Source organism: Vidua macroura, chromosome 7, assembly GCF_024509145.1.
Source record: "Vidua macroura isolate BioBank_ID:100142 chromosome 7, ASM2450914v1, whole genome shotgun sequence".
NCBI lineage: Eukaryota > Metazoa > Chordata > Aves > Passeriformes > Viduidae > Vidua > Vidua macroura.
In genome coordinates, this window is record NC_071577.1 from 13,742,274 (window position 1) to 13,760,722 (window position 18,449).

The window sequence follows — 18,449 nt, forward strand, 5'->3', positions numbered from 1 at the left end:
TGCATCCTCCAGAGAGCAAAATACTTAGTGCTGCCACGTTTCACATTTTTTGTGAAGGAAAAAAAAAGACCTGAAATTGTTTCCAGTTCAGTGCAATTTTAAATTATTAATTATTTACAGTTCCTTTGCACAGTAGGAAATTTCCCAGTATGTCCTGCCACCTGCATGGCAGTAGGGTCAGTCAAGTGAGCTACTGCACACTTCTGTTTACTTGCTACTGTTGCTGGTTTTAAGGAAGAGAGGAGCACAGAGCTAAAAGAATAAAACCCTTTACCTCACTGAAGTATTACACTAAAACATATTAAGCCTGGAACAAGGCCTGGGAGCTTAAAACAACATTCCATGAAGAATATAGAAACTTTGTCCCCAGCAGGTATTGCTTAACTCTTCTCATTACCTCAGTAATCTGTATCTAGCAATATCTTTGCCTTTCTCTTGCAAATGAGTTCTCATTATTTTAAGAGGCCAAGTCTCAAAATGGAAAATAAAGGTCTGAAGCTGACTTGAAGTCAGCTGGACCTTGAGCCTCCCAAGGATTACAAAGCGTATCCCTTTGCTAAGGGATGCTCTCTGCGTCTGGGAGAAGAGGACTGGGGGAAGAAGCCCAAAATGGCTCTTATTTGTTCAACACCATGTGACCACAGCCTTTTTACAGAGCTCTCCGCTTTGTTTACCCCCCAGTCTTTGTACAAAAAAGTGATGAAAAACAAGCTACAGTAAATCCATGTTACCTAGTTTCAATCAACAGCTATGTAAGGACAGAAATACTTACTCTTTCATAGCAATAGTGTTGTGCCAGAAGCAGAAGAAATTACTCCCATCTATCTTTTGGAAAGGCTAAAGAGGTTATCATTCCAACACAGCAGCACAAGAGCAAACACTGCTCTAAATATGTTCTTTTATCTTCTGGGAGGGAAAGTTTTCATCTATTTATGACTCTGCTCTCACCTAGGGGAAAAAATTGCATATCTTGCTTTACTCTTTTGAGAAAACTGAGTAAGGAAGATGACACTTCATGAGAAAGTTTCACAAAACTGGTAGCATGAAATTATAGCAAAGGACATTGCTTTAACATAACATCGCTCAGAAAGATAACGCGAAAACCAAAGATTAAGAAAAAAAACTAAAGTTTTTTTTATTTTACAAGTATAAAAAACAATGCTTAAAAATTAAAACGCTGGAAGATACTCTGGAAAACCTGGCTTCTGAAGCAGCAGACTTCTCTGTGACAATTCCCAAACAATGTTAAAACCCCTGAAAATTCTGCATTCAATAAGCAAAGATATGATCCAGCTGAAGTAACCCTTTTTGATGGCTCTTTAAACCCCATAATCTGGGAATTATCTGAGCAGTCTCTGCAGAATGTGTTGTGGCATTCTGTGGCTACAGAGCAAAAGGGTTGGCGTGAATTGTAATGTCTTTAATGCGAACATCATTAAGAGGTCGATAGGTTTTCTCATTCACGGGCAGCTTCTCCAGCTCATCCAGGGTCTCCAAGCCATCAATAACTCTGCGAGAAAAACACAAGTGCTGGAAAATGCCTTCTAATAATGATTTAAATTTCACAGTTGATGTATGTCAAAACACTTTACAGTCAAGGATCACAAGGCAAGGACTTTTTAAGCAAATTATACAAAATAAGACAACCAATGCATTTTATGTGGCAAATAATGTATTTTGAAAGGAAATATTAAGCATCCATGACAGACTCTGAGAAGAAGTTCAAGCATTTGCACGTGCCCTGAAATACCCAGATCCCTCACACACTCTGTCAGAGGCATGCAGCTGATTCACTTACTTTCCAAACACCGTGTACTTCATGTCCAGGTGAGGCTGTTTGCCGTAAGTGATGAAGAACTGTGATCCATTGGTGTTGGGACCATTGTTTGCCATGGAAACTACCCCACGGACACTGTGCTGAACAGGGGGAAAAACCTCAGCATGAATACACATCTGTGAAACCAGAACTAACCTGGGCAAAGTGCTCTATGACTTAGGGCTCTTCCTCAGTACCATTATTAAGAACAAATCTTGGTTGCTAATGTATTCTATCACAATCAGTAATTAGCTCCTCAGAATGGTTCTTACAGTGAAAAACTGCTTCTTTGCCTTCAGTACCTGAAAAATGCTGTCAGAAATTCTTTTTACTTCTGTTTTCTGTGATGAAAACCCTCAAACCTTACTTGCCAAGCACAGAAATGCCTGTTCCTGATTTAATAAGCTATTGTTCTCCAACCAAGAGAAAATTATTGTAGAGAAAATTCAAATGAAAAGGTAAGTGCTTATTGAGAGCACAGAAATACCTTTAGATATTCACTGAATTCATCTTCAAACTTCTTGCCCCAGATGCTGTTACCTCCTTTCCCAGTGCCTGACAAAGAAGCACCACAGTAGAAATTACTGGATTTTCAGACTGAAAAATCCAGAAATTATGTTCTGTTACAGCATTTTGCAACAAAGACCCTAGACAGCCTGCAATTAGTTTGTCAATGCACTTGACACTTGACACTGCACTAAGACATAACTCTATATAAGGAATCTATTAAGTAGCAGAACAAAACACTGACATATCCTCAAATTAAATTCAGTATGAGTATGAACAGACATAACTGAATCAGCTTTTCTCCCAAACAACTGACACAGTCTGGGACATTTTCCCCAAATGCTTTAGATGCAGCCTTTCAGGCAGAAAGCACACAAAGCACATTAGCACCTGCTTCTACTTTAGTCAACAGAACCATCATATTTAGTGAAAACAGCTGGTAAAATTCAAGTTTGTAGAATGCATGATTACTTAAAACTAGGGTAATGCCTGCACTTCTTTAAGCCCACCACAAAAAATAATCTCATTATAAAAAACGCTTATCAACAATACAATAACTCTTATATTTCTACTTTACTTACATTTTGGTTTTAATACCCATAATTCCTTTTTATTTCCTTACATTTTATTTTTATGTACATTTTTTACATAGAAAGACCCAGACAGAAGAATTTACCTAATGGATCTCCTGTCTGAACCATGAAGCCCTTTATATTTCGGTGAAATACGCATCCATTGTAGTAGTTACTAGCACAAAGAGCCAGGAAATTCTACAAAAATCAAACAAACCATATTAACAAACAACTGAAAACCAGTATTATCTTACTAAAATGACAGCATTGGCAAGACCAATGCTTTTACCTCTGCTTTGCTTTGTGACCATGTGAATTCCACAGTTTTGCTGCAGAGTAGTCATAAACAAATCATAGATAATAAACTCCTTTGATAGTGTCACACACAAAGAATAAAAAGCTTTCAGTGCACGGCTGTTTGACTTGAGGAACAAACAAGAAGCCTAAGACATGCTCTCAAATACCATTCCCATTCAATAATTTTATTTGGCACATGTAATTTTGTAATCAATAACTTAATGCCTCAGCTTTTTCATTAAAATAAATGAAATTTATTTTAATTTCAGCTTATTGCAAAAATTCAAAACTGGGATCCCTGACAAACTGTAAGTGAGTCTCACTCTTTCAAACTAAAATCAAGTCTGTGAGGGTATGAGTAAACCCATGGAAATTTGGGAATCCTAGGCTAGGTGCTGTATTTCCCCTTAAAGGCAAAGGACACTTTGTGAGATACTGGAACTTCAAAAGAAACACCCCTTAACTAAACCTTATCAAGTGAGAAACAGGCATGAAACTCCAAACAGTATGACAGAGTGCACAAGTTCCATGAGTGGAACAGACACTGCACCAGCTTAAAATGTTGGTATTCCATTACATGAAAAGGTGAAATTGAAAAAGCCACTTCATCTCCTCCACAGGCTTCACTATTTCTACTGCTCTGTTTCACCACTAGGCAATCCTACTCCTGGTATGTGACTTACTTCACAAGTCTTTGGAGTACGCTCACAGAATAGTTCAATTTTAATATCTCCCACATCAGTATGCAGCGTGACAGCCTGAGCAAAAGGCAGAAAACAGTAATTAAATCAGTAATAAAATACTAACAGACACTGCTTTATTTCCCAGCCCCAACAGCAAGTTTGCACTGCAAATGTTTCAACATTTGGCCATAAGCAAGGCTACTGTCACAACCAATCCATTAAAAGCATTTCCAGTAAAATCACCAGAAATCCAGTAAAAGCATTTCCAGTAAAATCACCAGAAAGCACTTGGTTTCATTTAGTTTCAGGACAAATCAAGTTTGCCATGGTAATGCAGTAGCTGTTGCATGCTGTTACACTCCAGAAATACGTTATTCATTTGGAAACAGGACCTACTCAGTCACTTGAAAATAAAGGTGAAGAATCAAGGTTGTATCTATTTTGGATGGTGCACACACCTCACTGCTTTACAACTAGAGGACCAACTGATGCCTGCAGCCTTTTGATTAATAAGGCTAGTTCTGAATGGCAGCATATATAATGTGCCTTCAGAGATAAGTAAATCTACAAATGTAACTTACTTTTCTTAAGAATTTATAAATTACCTTCATAAAATTTAAAATCAGGTACCCAGTGACCTAAGCGAATTTATCTCTACAGGACATATATATCACAGTGCTTCTGTGGAAAGTGCTAAACTATGAAAAACAATTACTGTGGGGATAACCATACAGCAAAACTAATAAAAATCAGCATCATGCTGATACTGGCATACTGCTCCAAAAGTATACAAGTAAAGGAGAGAGCTGTCCACAATGTCCATGAAGATACTATAGAAGGTGTATAATCAGTTTAAGACATATATAGTCTTATTTCTACTTCTCAAATTGCTAACTTTTTAAAAGTCTCTGAGTGCAGAGGTTTACATATGCTGAAGCAGAGGTATGTTCTTGCAACTAGACTAATGCTTCTGTGGCAAAAGAAACCAAACTAGATTATCAAATACATGCCAAAGTAGCATTAAAATCTGGGATCTCTAAAGTGAAAACATAATCATGTTTTAGACTGATGTAAATCAACCTGTTTTCCTTTTCACAGTATCTTTCTATAAGTTTGAAATGAAAACCCTGAACTTTTCATGACAAATTTCTCACAGCATCAGAGTAAAACATGTAATCCTTTGAGACGGAGCGCAGCTATTTGCTTTCCAAGAGATGACCATTTCAGAAAACATATAAAATGTGCTTTTATTCTTACCATGCCTGCTTATCAAAATCTGAGGTAGCCTTCTATACAGTGATTTCCTGTAAACATAACATAAGAAATTTGTTGGTTTTTTTTCCTGCCAACCCCCATTTGGTTTTGATTCTAAAATATTTGTTGGTTATAAGCTTTTACACCACACAGTTCTAGGGTGCCATTGACTCTGGCTAAATTTTTGCATTAAGCAACTACACAGCATATAAAGAATGAAAAATTACTAGAAAAAGACCACTTAGAGAACGGGGAACATGGCAAAAACACTCGTTCCTAGGATGAAAATTTATACTAAGCAATCAGTTTTTGCAAGTATTATGGCAGTTGGCAGAGCAGTAGATGGCAGAAATTCATAGGTAAAAGCCACATGCCAGTACCTAACACAAGTGTGATTTGGGGCCAACTCATGACAGCTGTGAGTGCCTGAAACAGACAGGTACCTGCACGCAAGCACAGGATCAGACTTCTAAAATCTTTGTAATACTTTCACATAAAGTGTTTAGAACGCCGGCAATAAAACCGCGGCTATATAGAAGCCGATTTACACGGCAATGGTCCTCTATAAACCCGCCCTCGCCGGTGAAGCCCCGGCCCCATCTCCCCACCTCAACCCACCTGTCCCCGGCTCCCCGTCACCCACGGCAGCCGGAGCTACCGCTCCCTCCCTGGCCGAGGTACCGCCACCGAAATGCCGCGCACAGAACAGGTGGGCTCCTCCACCGGCGGCACCGCCCGCCCGCCGCGCTCGGAGAACGCCTTAACGCGCCGGGGCTGATGCGGACCCAGCCCCTGCCGGGGACAAGCGGCTGCTCTCCCGCGGGCCTCAGCTCTCTCCCGGCGCTACGGAGGGGCCGCCCCGGCCTGGCTGAGCGCGGCGGAAGCGGCGGGGCCGAGCGCAGGTCCCGCCCCGCAGCGCCGGCCCTGCTCCGGCGGGAGGTGAGCGCGCTGCCGGTCCGGCCGTGCCCCGAGGCCGCCGAGGAGCGAACGCCAGTGCGGCCGGGCTCTGCGGGTCGGATGTGCCGCGGGAGGGGGGGATGAAGCTGGAGCTCCGCGCGTTTGGTGCAGGGCAGCGCGGGGCGGTGTGTGCGGGGCGGGACCGCGGGAGCCCCAGGGCGGGGAGGACGCTCGGTACCGGGTGGTGCCGGGGATGGGCGGGCGCACTGACCGGCGGTGGGGCAGCGTCCGCAGCCCGAGCGACCGTGGCTTCTCTTTGCCCGGTGGGTTCCCGAGGCTCACGGCGGCCTGTGTTTGCCCCGGACAGGTCTCCGCATGCCGCTGTCTGTCCCGCCGCTGCTCCGTCTGCCTCTCCACCGCGTCCGTGCCTTGGGCCGCCCGCCCGTACGCGCCCTCATGAACCTCCGGGAGCTCGTTTCTGCACTGAATGACTTCGCATCCCCCGCTCTGGCTGAAAGCTGGGACAATGTGGGATTGCTGGTGGAACCAAGTCCTCCCCACACTGTGAACACCCTTTTCCTCACTAATGACCTCACTGAGGAGGTGATGGAAGAGGCAGTGCAGAGGAAAGCAGACCTCGTTCTTTCTTACCACCCTCCTATATTCGCACCACTCAAGCGAATAACGTGGAAAACCTGGAAGGAACGACTGGTGGTCCGAGCCTTGGAGAACAGAATCGGGATTTATTCTCCGCATACGGCGTACGATGCCATACCTCACGGAGTTAATAACTGGCTAACAAAGGGACTCGGTGAGATTCTGTTAAGAACAAACAAGTTAAAATTATTAAAGATGTATGCTGTTTTAGGTGGGATCTCTCATCATTTGCCTTCTAGCTTTTACAGGCGTGATTTGAGGACTGTTTTAATTTTTTGTAATATTTTTATGGTACTGTAACCTTAAATACATTTTAGGACATTTATCTTGGTGGTATATACCAGATAACAAACACAACAGGATAGTTTTAGATGCATGACTCTACTGTTGGATGTGTCTGGAACTGGTGGAGCATATTTATTGTCCACTGTAGTTGCAATTCTGATACCACTGACTTTAAATCACCACCTTTAATTTTTAAAGTACAAGATCTCAATGTTTGCAAAGCATTTAAACTATGTGAAGTTGTTTTAGATTTTTATCCTGTATTGTGGTTCACAGATTACAATAGCTGCGTGTTTTCCAGTCTGCCATACAAACTAGGAACTCCTTCTGGTTTTGTACAGTCCTTAGGATAAAACTGATGGCATTATGAATGGCAAATAATACATATCCATCAGCTTCATTGGATTTAAAACAGACGGTACCTAATGGAGACAGGAGAATGAAAACCCCTCAGTTCTGGTCAGGAAAAAAGGATTTCAGTGCAAAATTTGCACCTTTGTGCCGCATCTCTTTAAGATATGTGCCAAATCAGTGTTAGGATGTTTACCCTGCTTTATAAACCAGCAATCTTGTACTGTTTTCTCAGGCACTTGTACTTCTGTCCCATTGCATCCATCAACTGCACCAAGCTCTCCAGCTGAGGGCACTCACCGGGTAGAATTCTGTGCAGATGCTGAACATCTGGATGCAGTGCTGTCCAAAATCAAAGACATCCCAGAGATTTCTTGTCTTACTACTCTCCCAGCCAGGTATCTGCTCCACTCTCTAATCTTGTATTCTTCCTGTTGTTTGAAACAATAAGTTGCTGTAATTGTATTTTACTGTTCTAATAATTTTGTTCCTCTGTGCATTGCTGCTGTGTTTTTCAGCAACAGAACAAGAAACTTAAGGAATAGTCATCCCTTTCTGGTCAATCTATATCATGCTAAATGGTAATAGCAACTCAAGTCTAGCATCACATAGATTAGGGGTGTTAAAGAAGAGTATTAACAGGAAATTTGATGAGAACAGTTGAGTTAAATTCCCATATTTGTTTCTTCCAAGACAAGTCTAGCCTATTGCAATGCTGCCTTTTTTTCCTTTCTCAGTGGTAGAACAGCCACTGGGATAAAATAATAATAATGCCAAAACTAACAATTATAATGCTGTAATATAGTAATTACAATGCCAAAATTTTATGTAGCTTCTTAACAAGCACAGGCATGTCTTTCCTTAGGGTTGAAGGTGAGGAGCAAACACGAGTCAGTCTGAACTGCTCTCAGAAAGCAGTGCTGGAGGTTGTGGCATTATTGTCCCAGAACAGCCTTCTTTATCACAAGACCGAGATTCTCTTATTACAGAAGGTAACAAAATCACAAAATTACTTCCTGTGAATGTATTACTTTTGTGAGCTGAGTACCTTAAACACTGAAATGCAGTAGTCAGTGGCATCACAGCTTTCCAGTGCTACCCCAGTGCTCTGAAATACTGGCATACGGGAATTTGAAGCCACACCCATTTTCCAAAGCAACGAAACTATCTATGTGGTCTGTACTAATTCTTAAATCAGTTCTAATAGCTGGTGTAGTTCATATGTTACATTTGAGAACATCACATACATATTTTTTGTAAAGTTCAGTGTTGTTCCTGCAAGCCCAATATACTCATGCTGTTACAGTGTGGAAAGCAATGCAAGCATCTGGAGTCAACTTTCTCACAGTAATTTAAATCTTTTTCAGCCTCTTCTTCCCCACACTGGAATGGGACGCCTGTGCACCCTGAGCGAGCCGGTCTCCTTGTCGGACATAATCGAGCGTGTCAAAGGCCACCTGCAGCTCCCCCACGTCCGCGTAGCCGTGGGAGCGGGCAGGACACTCGGTAAATGGGCCTGCGAGCCAAATGCCTGCTAGGACTGGCACTGCAGGAACACAGGGAGCACGAGTGTGTGCACGACAGTGGGAAACACTGCTGTCTTTACCAGGTTTACTTCCAAGAACTAGGAAGCACTGTTAAGAAAAAGCATCTTAGAATTTACAGTCATATGAAAAGAGTCTCATCTGTATTTTAATGGGATTCTTTATTACGCTGGTTGATGTGGTGAAGAAGAGACAGAGCAAATTGAATGAAAGATAATTTTTTTTGTAATTTATATAATGACTAAATTTTTTTTTCTTGCCCAGGATATCAGGCATAAAGGTGTACTGTTTCATTGTATGTTTTGCTGTATTGTCAGAGGTGTTATAGGCCCATGACTCTTTCAAACTGACAGATGTGTCTCCTCCTCCAACAAATTTACATTGACTGTAAAATCAAGGTAGCAGTTAACTGAAATAATTACTAGCAATATACACATGAGGGTTCAACAAAGGGCAAGGAGCTTAACTGTGGCACATTGTATCCTGCAGAATCACCACTGAGGAAAGTTGCTCTGTGTGCTGGTTCTGGGAGCAGTGTCCTGAAGGGAACAGAAGCTGACCTCTATCTCACAGGTAACAGACTGCCGTTTCATTATTTTTATAAAAATAGTCATTAGAGAAAAAAACAAACAAACCCCAGCAAAAAATAAGAGGGTTGATTGTTGACAGATTTGACTACAAAGCATTACCTGGTTTTTATAATTGAGAAATAGTTATTGGAATGACAAACTAACATTAGAGATAACATGGATCAAATGGCAGTGTGGCACAGTGAAAGATACTTGAATTAAAACATTGCTTTACAGCATTTATTTCAACACAAAATCAGTGCTGATGGCAGTGAGTTGCAACTTTCAGTGTGTTTCTTCTTTGGCAACATATATTTCCTCTATTCCCTACAGAATTCCCTAATGCAAAATAGAATATAATGTAGTCTACAGAATCTTCCAAAGAAACTCCACAGTGTGTCTAGCCAAAGGGACACTTAGTCCATTATTCTGTCTTACAGCAGTGGGACAGCTATTCCCTGTGGCTCAGCAATGTGAAGGCTGCCTTGCATTCTGTAGGAGTTGCTGCCCCTTTTCCCCCTTATGTGTAGCCCTTCAGAGCTGACCCTCAGGCTTCCCAACTGCTTTCCTCCATCCTCTTCCAGACCACTCTGAGCATTTTTATTTTCTGCCCAAATTGGTAGAATTTACAACTACTCAAAGATGGCAAGGAATTTCTGTGGTTTGACTCAGCCACATACAGGGATGTCAGCTGAGTCTTTCAAAGGACCCTGGAGCAGGAGTGTTCCATGTTCCTACTGAGCAGGTGGTGTTGCATTTCTGCTTATGGCCTACATTCCATAACATCACCACAGCTTTTAGCTGAGATGCTCCATACATTGCAGAGACCTGGTTACCTGAACTGTACCATTTGTGATCTCCATGACATTTCTTTCTCAAAATGGCAGGAGAGATGTCCCACCACGATGTGCTGGATGCAGTTGCCAATGGGATAAGTGTTATTCTGTGTGAGCACAGTAACACTGAGCGAGGCTTCCTGTCAGAGCTGCGTGACGCACTTGCCATCCACCTACAGAACAAAATCAACATCATTGTCTCTGAGAAAGACAGAGATCCTCTCCAAGTGGCATAGGGGGAAAAGACTGGAGAAAGAGAGAAAATTCAGTCAATAGTGTTATCGTGCACAGACCTCTCCAATTGCAGAACTTAATGAAGGTGCTTTCAATTGGTCCAGTATAGAATGATTGTACTATATGGTCCCTCAAAGACTGGGGTATATTCTGTCATGTCAGAAAAATAAATGTTTGTTTTGGAATACCAAAGGTTTATTTACTTGATTACTGGACTGTACTTGAATAAATTGACTGTTACTGCTTAATGTTATTAGATACAGTTGATAACCACGATACTCAAGGATTGTTTTGGGTAAAATATATAAAACCTGACTCACCTCCAGATTTAAGGTTATGCAGCAGTTCTACCCTACTACAGTTATGTCAAATCATGTCAGTGCAAGCCACTGATATTTTACCTAATAAATTTCAGAAATAGTAGTTATTGAAAGGATGGAGATCAACTGTTTGCATTTGCATCAACAGTTGTACTAAGACACCACTCAGATACAAATAAATACAGAACACAAAGCAAGTTGTTGGTACTAGTATTCAATTGCACAATCTACCACTAATGCAGCTTTAAAGCTTTTCAAAAGAGGGTCTCTCAATTCAAAAAAGCTTTGTAAGGTTGAAACTCAAGTCCTTAAGAAAGCTGTAATTTCATGTGCCTTTGTTATTTTCTTTAAAAAACAGTTTCTGTAACTGTGGCTTTTAATTACAGGATTACTAAAACTGAACAAGTAGCATTTTCACCACTGATAATGATTTTCATTTTCCAAGTTAGTTTTTTCTGTTGGGAATTTTTTTAAGGAAAAAAACCTCACAGTTGTATACCCTACCATCTCTGGATCATTACAAATGTGTAAAGATGTTAGCTCTGTCCTTTTAAGTTAATAAAAGTGGCTCATCAAGCAATCTAATAATTGCATGTCTTGTTCCACTTAAATGTATTTAAGTGGAAAGAGATGAGTGGTTTATCTGAAGCTACCTAGGCCATATAAAAGTCATCATTCTTACCAATATCATGAAGGCACCTCAGTATGCTGAGAAGTGAGAAGGAATTTCTTCTATCCCAAGTATAGGGAAAGGACCTATATGAAGAATCAAGTTGACAGTGGGGTAGGCAGATGCTCTAGGTTTCTAATACAAAAGTCAGGCCATACATCTCTCTTGCTTCTGTCCGTGAGGGGCACATAAGGTACTATTGCTCCATGGGATGTTTTGGTTCTCTTCAAAAGCTATATACTGGTATTAAAAGGCAGACAAACAATTCTTGATTTTGATGTAAGAAACAATATAAAATATTTCTACTCAGTAGTTTGAAATCTTCTGCACAGATATTTGACATAGTAATGAAAATGAGGCTTTAGCACAACTGCCACAAGGATCTCCATCTTCCTGTAACTAAAAAAGATTGTGAAAGACAAGACAAACTAATGAAAATTAATAAAGTACTTTATTTGATTAATTTGAACTATTACAACACTGAGCTGTAAGACAGCTACCAAATATTAGGCATAGAGAGTCCCTGACGTCTGGCTGGCAGACTATAGATGATGGAACTATAGAGCTTCCTCCCACATAACTGAGAAAAAAAGAATTGAAGAAAAGATGTCAAACTTCAGCAGTCTCCCAACCTCTAAGAGCTTAAAAAAAGGGAGACCTAAGTGGCAATTAAGGCCTCCTCCAGGATCAGTGGGTACTCCTGATGTAAAAAATATAAATATACAATCAAGCCTTAAAAAAATAAACAAAAAAGCTTCATAGCCTCTTCATATTCCTGGATTGTACCTTGGAAAGTAGTTGGCAATGACATGAGTCCATTATAATTTCGATTATCTAAATCTTATAAAAGGATGTTGGTTTGGGACAAGTCCTTCTGTTTTATTGCCAGAATTTACTAAGTCACCTGCAGCGTCCCAAACGCACTCATATTCTCCTTTCCTCATGCAATCAATGCAGGTCTTGTAGCATTATAAATCTTGTCTTCATACACTGGAAGCTAGTTTTGTCTAAATCGGAGAGGAGTACTGGATAGCACTCAGTTGAGAAAATGTGCACCACTAGTACAAACTAAAGCTCTTGACCATCTCGTGATTTGCACTTCCCAAGTAAATTGCTCCAATAAAACCTTCATGTCTACTGAGGTAGAGAGCAGAAGGCACAATCTCACCAAGTTTGTTTTTCTGGCTATGAGGTTGGCTGCACAGATAGGAAGAAGGCATTGTCTGAGCTAAGAGACAAAGCAGACAAATCCAACTAGAGCGCAAGAGAGGCCTTACTTACGGAAGTCATCATTCCAAACTACCTGAGGTAGCTGAACAATGAGCAAGATTCATTGGAATTACTACTTATCAGTGCAGCAGCTGTGAGGTTGGAGAAAGAGAGATGTGAGCATGGGCCCCTCTCCAGCAGCCATTGAGAGCAGTTGCTGTAGACACTGAGGACACAGATGTTACACATCTTCATCCTCTTTCTCTAAGAAGTCAGTCAAGGTACTGTCATCAACAGGAATTAGTAAGTATTCCACACCATCAGCTCCCTGAGAACAGACATGCATAGACATTGTTAACACCAGTGTACAGTGCCAGGCAAGCCACTAGACAGCACTGCAGTGCTAGTGTTTATCTGCAGTCTGGATTAGAGCTGGACAGTATTCTGAACTACATTACCAAAAACCTGGAATATTTCACTGGAGCAACACAGGAAATGCACAAATACTGAGAAAAGTCACTAATGAGAAATCATCTGGTGGGTTATGTTTGTCTGACACTACAAAGCTCCTCAACACTGTGTTCCTATATCTCATACTGCTATACTGCCTCATTATTATGACAAGTCTGCATTCTTTCCTTATAGAAATACAGGTAATACTATTGGAAGCAGACTGGCAGGCTCCACAGTCTGCTACTTCTCACAGTCTTCAAAAAAAGACCTGGAGCTTGCTGAATAACCAAAGCACACTGCATTTCTACTGTCCTCTATCCATGTAAAGTGTCTTGACAAATTGGAGGCATGGAAAGAGCTGCCATTACAGAATTTCAACCCTTGCCAGTTCCTACATGCTTAAAACAATACAACAAGTAAGCATTCTTCTTATTCAAAGTGGCTGAATAGAATTCTTCCCTGGACTCACCCGCTTGGTCCGGATGAGCTTGTGGTCCCTGAATTCTGTCAGCTGTGCCCTGAGTGTCAAGTCACTGTTCACAAGGAAAGCTTCCCGACACTGCTGGTAAAAGTCTTGGAAAGACAGCCCTGGAGACAGAAGAAGGCAGGAACAAGAAACTGAAGTAGATTGTCAGATTTTTCCAGGTCTAACACCCCATATTATCCACCTGAAAGTCTTGCTTTGGCTTAGACCAGAGAGGCTACAGTATCATCACCTCTTGCAAGTGTACAGCCAAGGTAATTCTTCAGTAATTAATGGAAAACAGCTGAATTAACATTCAAGTCACCCTGCTGCCTAAAGGAATTTTAATAGCACTTTAAATGCACTTCGTTAATTTCTCTTAATTTCCAACTCTCTATCTTGCTTTCTTTACCATTAAAATGATATTCATATCCACTGCAACACCTATTACAGTGACAGTGACAGAATATTTCACATGTATTCTAGAAAGCAGGGGTACATCAGAAGTCATTTATATAGGACATTTAAGAGCAAATTATACAAATTCAGTCTTCATTTTATTTTTTTTTACTCCACAGTCCCCCACCAACGGTCTCAGTCATGTCTAAGCATGTAAAAGGCAGTCCTTCAGAACCAGCCAGTCTCTAGATTTCCTGTCTGAGTCAGACACAGTGCCACTAGACAGCCAGTGAGCCTCACTGAGCCAACTGTTCGAGCACTTTGGTTACTGGAAATGTAACCTGCATACCAAAACTCAGGGCTGCTGTGAACAGCAACACCCCAAACAGATGAGAAAAGGTGGGTACTTACCTGGATAAGATGGATTGTCCTTTTTCTCCAGCTGGTGCTGAGCAAGCAGTCTGAATATCCCTCTAAGTGAAAGGAGGAAAGGGGAAAATCAAAATAGTACTAATTAAAACACAGCCCAAAACTCCCATCATTAGAAAATATTAACTAATTTTGCCTTATGCACAAAGACCAGGTTGTGAATCTCATCACTGGACAAGGCTTTCTACCCAAATGCTGCTCATTTGAAGTAACCAATCAGCTGGAACCCAGGTCCTACCATCTTGGTCTGGAACACTATTATCAGAAAACACAGACTGTAAGGACTGGGTTCTTGGCAAGTGCTACTGTGAAGTGTAACAGTGTCTTACCTGGCATTGAGAGTGAGGCTATGCAGGACATGCATTAGGGAGCTCAAAGCCAAAGATCCAGACTGTTGTACTAAAAGCGAGTTCTCATAAGATGTTTCTTCCACATAAGGATTAAATGTGGTTGTTTCATACCAAAGCCAGTTATAGAGACTCAGCTTTGCCTGATCCCACACTAGACAGAGAGAACAGAAAGAGCAGACAAAACCGGGAGATTTATGTTTTCTAAGGTGTTAAACAAGCAATATTAAAATGTACATAGTTCTGCTGTAGGATTGAGGAAACAATATATGCTTGTAAAATTCACATTACATACACCCTGCTAACTGCAGTTCCAGTAAGATAAATTCTCAGCAACAAAACATTTGCAGGCATCCCTTTTCCATGGATACATTGTAAATCCTTCCAGAGTCAGGAGTGTGCAAACAATTTCTGGCTGTAGCTGGAAGCTCTACCTAGAGAGGGCGTGAAATAGCTGAAAGGAGACCCTTCTTAGAGTGTGTGGAGATTCCTCCCACTAGCGGGGATACCCCTCAAGGTTACTCCTCCAGGCTGAGCTAAAGAGATCTGCCCATGGTTGTTGGTATGGGTGAGTAACATCAATCTCTACTTGTATGGTTTTTGCTAGCTTTAATATAACGGCTTCAATATTGCTTTAAAAAGAGTGAACTATACTAATCGTCACACCTACTTGTGCTGTGTAGTAAATAATTTTGATTAGGATCTTTTAGTCTAATCATAATAGTAATCAATATAAGTAAGTAATTTATTTAAGTATATTTGCTTTGTCATCCTTAATTTTTTGAGACAAAAGTTCAATTACATCTATATAATCCTTTAATATAAACCATCAACTAAGTCTGGGGCTAAGACTGGGTCCAACCTACATCCGGTCTGAAAAGGAGTTTAGAAAGGAAGGGGCTCCTTTCTGCACCCCCTGGTTCAACAGGAAGGCTTCTCTAATAAACTTTGTCTGAAGCTCCCATTCTGCCCACAACACTGACCGATAAAAGAAAATTGTTTTAGATGCAATGACAGACATAACATGCAATCTCCAGTTCAGTAAGTTCCTAAAATCAAATAGTGCCAAAAGCTTGGAGTCTATTTGTATATTATGCTTAGTGGTATTTCTCAGTATCTTTACACAGTTCTGGTTCAGCACAGCCACACTCCCAATCAGAACTATACATACATCAATAGATCTGTTCTACACATGAACAGTAATACATACTAAGTAATAGTAATACATAGTAAGCAATACATGAGCTTATGAAACATGCGTAGCAGCCCCAAAGCAGAACACAGATCCTTCTCTTGGCTAGATCAGGCCCAGGGCAACTCACTGAGAGGAGCATTGATGTGATCAATAGAGGCAATGAGGTAAATGCTAGGCAGGGAGGATAACTGTGCAAGGATCTGCTGACTTCTTTCTCCTCTCAACATGTGGCTGTCCAGGTTATGAATGAGGACATAGAGCTCTAAAGATGAATCTGCAAGGTCAGAAAAAACAGCAGAGAACCAATCAAAGAAACTACACACAAGCTGATTTCCCATTCCCAGTGCAGCGTAGCGCAAGTCTATTCCACCACTCTCCATATACATCACTCCAATATTGCTTTCCTTGCACAACACAGTTTGAAGCTATACTGGGTGTTTCTGAGCACCTAAAAGGGTTTTTCTCAGTTCACTGTCATCACAGCTACAGGGTTGGTTTCTTCAGTTTAAGCTTTTCTTAAGTTATAATCTTTTTATAAGTTTAAGTTATAAGCTTTTTATAAGTTATAAGTTTAAGCTTTTCTTTTTAAGTTATAATCCACTTTCCACTTGCTCACAGCTTTACCAGGAATTGCTCCTTTAGCTGTGTTTCTTTTGCAATTGAAGGTCATTGAAATATATTTTAGAATGGAAGACTAAGCATGGTTTATTGAGCTGCTTTTGATTTACATGACAAGGATCTTTAAGCTCCACTTCACAGTAAAAATGTACTTTCTATTCAAGGTTGGATCCAAAGCATCATCACTTCATTGAAAATTTTAACAAGTTCTGAAAAAAAGTTAGAGACCTAGCTCAGATAATGCAAATGGTAGATGTCAAAATTTCCAGCTAGCTTCTTGCTGCTGTACTTATCCCTGGGAGCAACTATTGTAGACAGGTAGAAGAATTATAAAAGAAAGGCCTCATAAAATCAGGCCTGCTCTGCTAACTTAATAGCTAGTCTGTCATTTCTTCTAAGTGCAGCTAAGTAACCTGCAAGTTCCCATTCAAAAACAATCTTGTTATGAGAGCTCATTAACACAAGAACATATTCTTGGGTGAAAAACAACTAGCACCTGCATAAACAATAAGATCTGCCTCATGAGAATCAGAAGAAAAAATATGTAAACTAGCTAAAAATACAGATGTTTGACAGATATGCAAGATACCATGTACCGACCAATGAACGAAGTGTGAATGTATTGTCCACCAGTAAGATCTGACACAGGGCCTTCTGATAATCCTATAAAATATGACCTATACAATAAAGATTTGGCTTTTCCTGCATGAAGAAAATGGAGTCTCAGCTGATTTATTCCAACAAACAACCATTTCCTGAGTCCAGAAACAATTCTAGAACTGAAACCAGTTTTTGTAGAAAATCCATACATACTTGCAGGCCAATGGAAACCAGGCAGATCAGCTATAGCAGACTGCAAGACTGACTTATGTACATTCAGGTGGGAACTGCTGCCTTCTTCATTTAGTCCCACCAGAAATACTCATAAGGTAATGATAAAAAACAGAATGTAAACACTAAAACACCAATGCCGTGCACAATTAAGATTCCATGGCTATTTGTGCATGAATATACAAGCAGTAAGACAGACATTCAGAAATAATTCAGCAAGCATTTTGTGAGCTAATACCTGTTTAATTTTGCTTTTGAAACCAATTCTAACCTGCTTGTTTGACACTGCTGTCCTGCTGTAAAACACTGACTGAGCTAACAGCTTACATGGGGTTGTTTACACATGTATGTACACAGATACTCCTAGTGCATGCATGTTTTCATATATGTTGCATACATTACAAGCAAGAAAGTATACTAGCTACAATGCACTAAGAAACTGTAACTGCCTGTATAAAAATTATAGGGGAAGAAAATGTTCAGGCTCTCTTAACAGTAAGTAGACTCTAGCATTTTTATGCATAAAGTTATCATTTTACCTTCTTTAAACCTTTTGGTAATGAATTCTAGTTGGTCAAGGGGGCTGCGGAAGGTCCCTATATGGTCCAAAACCTCCTCTGTGACGGAGTTGAGAATCTGAAAAAGAAAACAGGAGTTCCTTATGAAGGGCTCTGACACTGGAGTGCAGAAAATCTGAAAGTGAGCCCTTGGCTGCCTTGTGAGAGATAATCTGATTATTATCATAAAATCCCTAAAACAGCAAACAAAAAAATTATACCCCTTCTCAAAACAGTGACATAAAACAAGGCTTTAGAATTATGAATATCTATTAATGACAGAAATGACTGCAATTCCTTGGAAAATGTATGGGATAATTTCTTCAAAGCATTAGAAGAGAGAGAAACTGCTCTATATTCAGTCTGTTGCTATAGGGTGCAGCAGGTTTCCTTAAAATTTTACATTGAAAGACTCTAGAGGTATCTGTAACACAGGATGATTACATAAACCCACAA

At 40.5% G+C, this 18,449-nt stretch overlaps 3 protein-coding genes across 10 annotated transcripts in view; 1 reads left to right on the forward strand and 2 right to left on the reverse strand.

Annotated features, from left to right (window-relative positions):
* Nucleotides 1-1,110: 1,110 nt before the first annotated feature.
* PPIL3 (peptidylprolyl isomerase like 3) lies at nt 1,111-6,333 on the reverse strand. 4 transcript variants are annotated; one of them, XM_053981928.1, is made up of 7 exons: nt 6,298-6,333; nt 5,133-5,179; nt 3,876-3,950; nt 3,000-3,093; nt 2,304-2,371; nt 1,799-1,917; nt 1,111-1,510 (listed from the first exon to the last, which is right to left on the reverse strand). In XM_053981928.1, exons 2-7 carry the CDS (start codon nt 5,133-5,135, stop codon nt 1,384-1,386), a joined length of 486 nt encoding a protein of 161 aa, XP_053837903.1. In that variant the 5' UTR covers nt 5,136-5,179; nt 6,298-6,333; the 3' UTR covers nt 1,111-1,383. The 4 variants fall into 4 exon arrangements, with proteins under 4 accessions (XP_053837903.1, XP_053837902.1, XP_053837901.1 ...); XM_053981927.1 differs by lacking the exon at nt 6,298-6,333 and adding an exon at nt 5,832-5,971; XM_053981926.1 differs by lacking the exon at nt 6,298-6,333 and adding an exon at nt 5,773-5,971.
* On the forward strand, nt 5,990-11,398 carry NIF3L1 (NGG1 interacting factor 3 like 1). 2 transcript variants are annotated; one of them, XM_053981923.1, is made up of 7 exons: nt 5,990-6,068; nt 6,394-6,837; nt 7,555-7,717; nt 8,185-8,311; nt 8,687-8,825; nt 9,353-9,436; nt 10,320-11,398. In XM_053981923.1, the coding sequence occupies exons 2-7, from the start codon at nt 6,402-6,404 to the stop codon at nt 10,502-10,504; spliced, it is 1,134 nt and encodes a 377-aa protein (XP_053837898.1). In that variant the 5' UTR covers nt 5,990-6,068; nt 6,394-6,401; the 3' UTR covers nt 10,505-11,398. The 2 variants fall into 2 exon arrangements, with proteins under 2 accessions (XP_053837898.1, XP_053837899.1); XM_053981924.1 differs by lacking the exon at nt 5,990-6,068 and adding an exon at nt 6,145-6,211.
* Nucleotides 11,399-11,921: 523 nt separating this feature from the next.
* Nucleotides 11,922-18,449, reverse strand: part of LOC128809710 (origin recognition complex subunit 2-like) — a 68,933-nt gene continuing 62,405 nt past the window's right edge. For all 4 annotated transcript variants that reach the window (XM_053981915.1, XM_053981916.1, XM_053981917.1 and 1 more), the window contains 6 exons: nt 17,976-18,072; nt 16,115-16,261; nt 14,775-14,946; nt 14,428-14,489; nt 13,624-13,742; nt 11,922-13,029 (listed from right to left, as the gene is read on the reverse strand). In XM_053981915.1, coding sequence (XP_053837890.1) covers nt 12,943-13,029; nt 13,624-13,742; nt 14,428-14,489; nt 14,775-14,946; nt 16,115-16,261; nt 17,976-18,072 — 684 coding nt within the window. In that variant the 3' untranslated portion in view covers nt 11,922-12,942. The remainder of the gene's footprint in view (nt 13,030-13,623; nt 13,743-14,427; nt 14,490-14,774; nt 14,947-16,114; nt 16,262-17,975; nt 18,073-18,449) is intronic.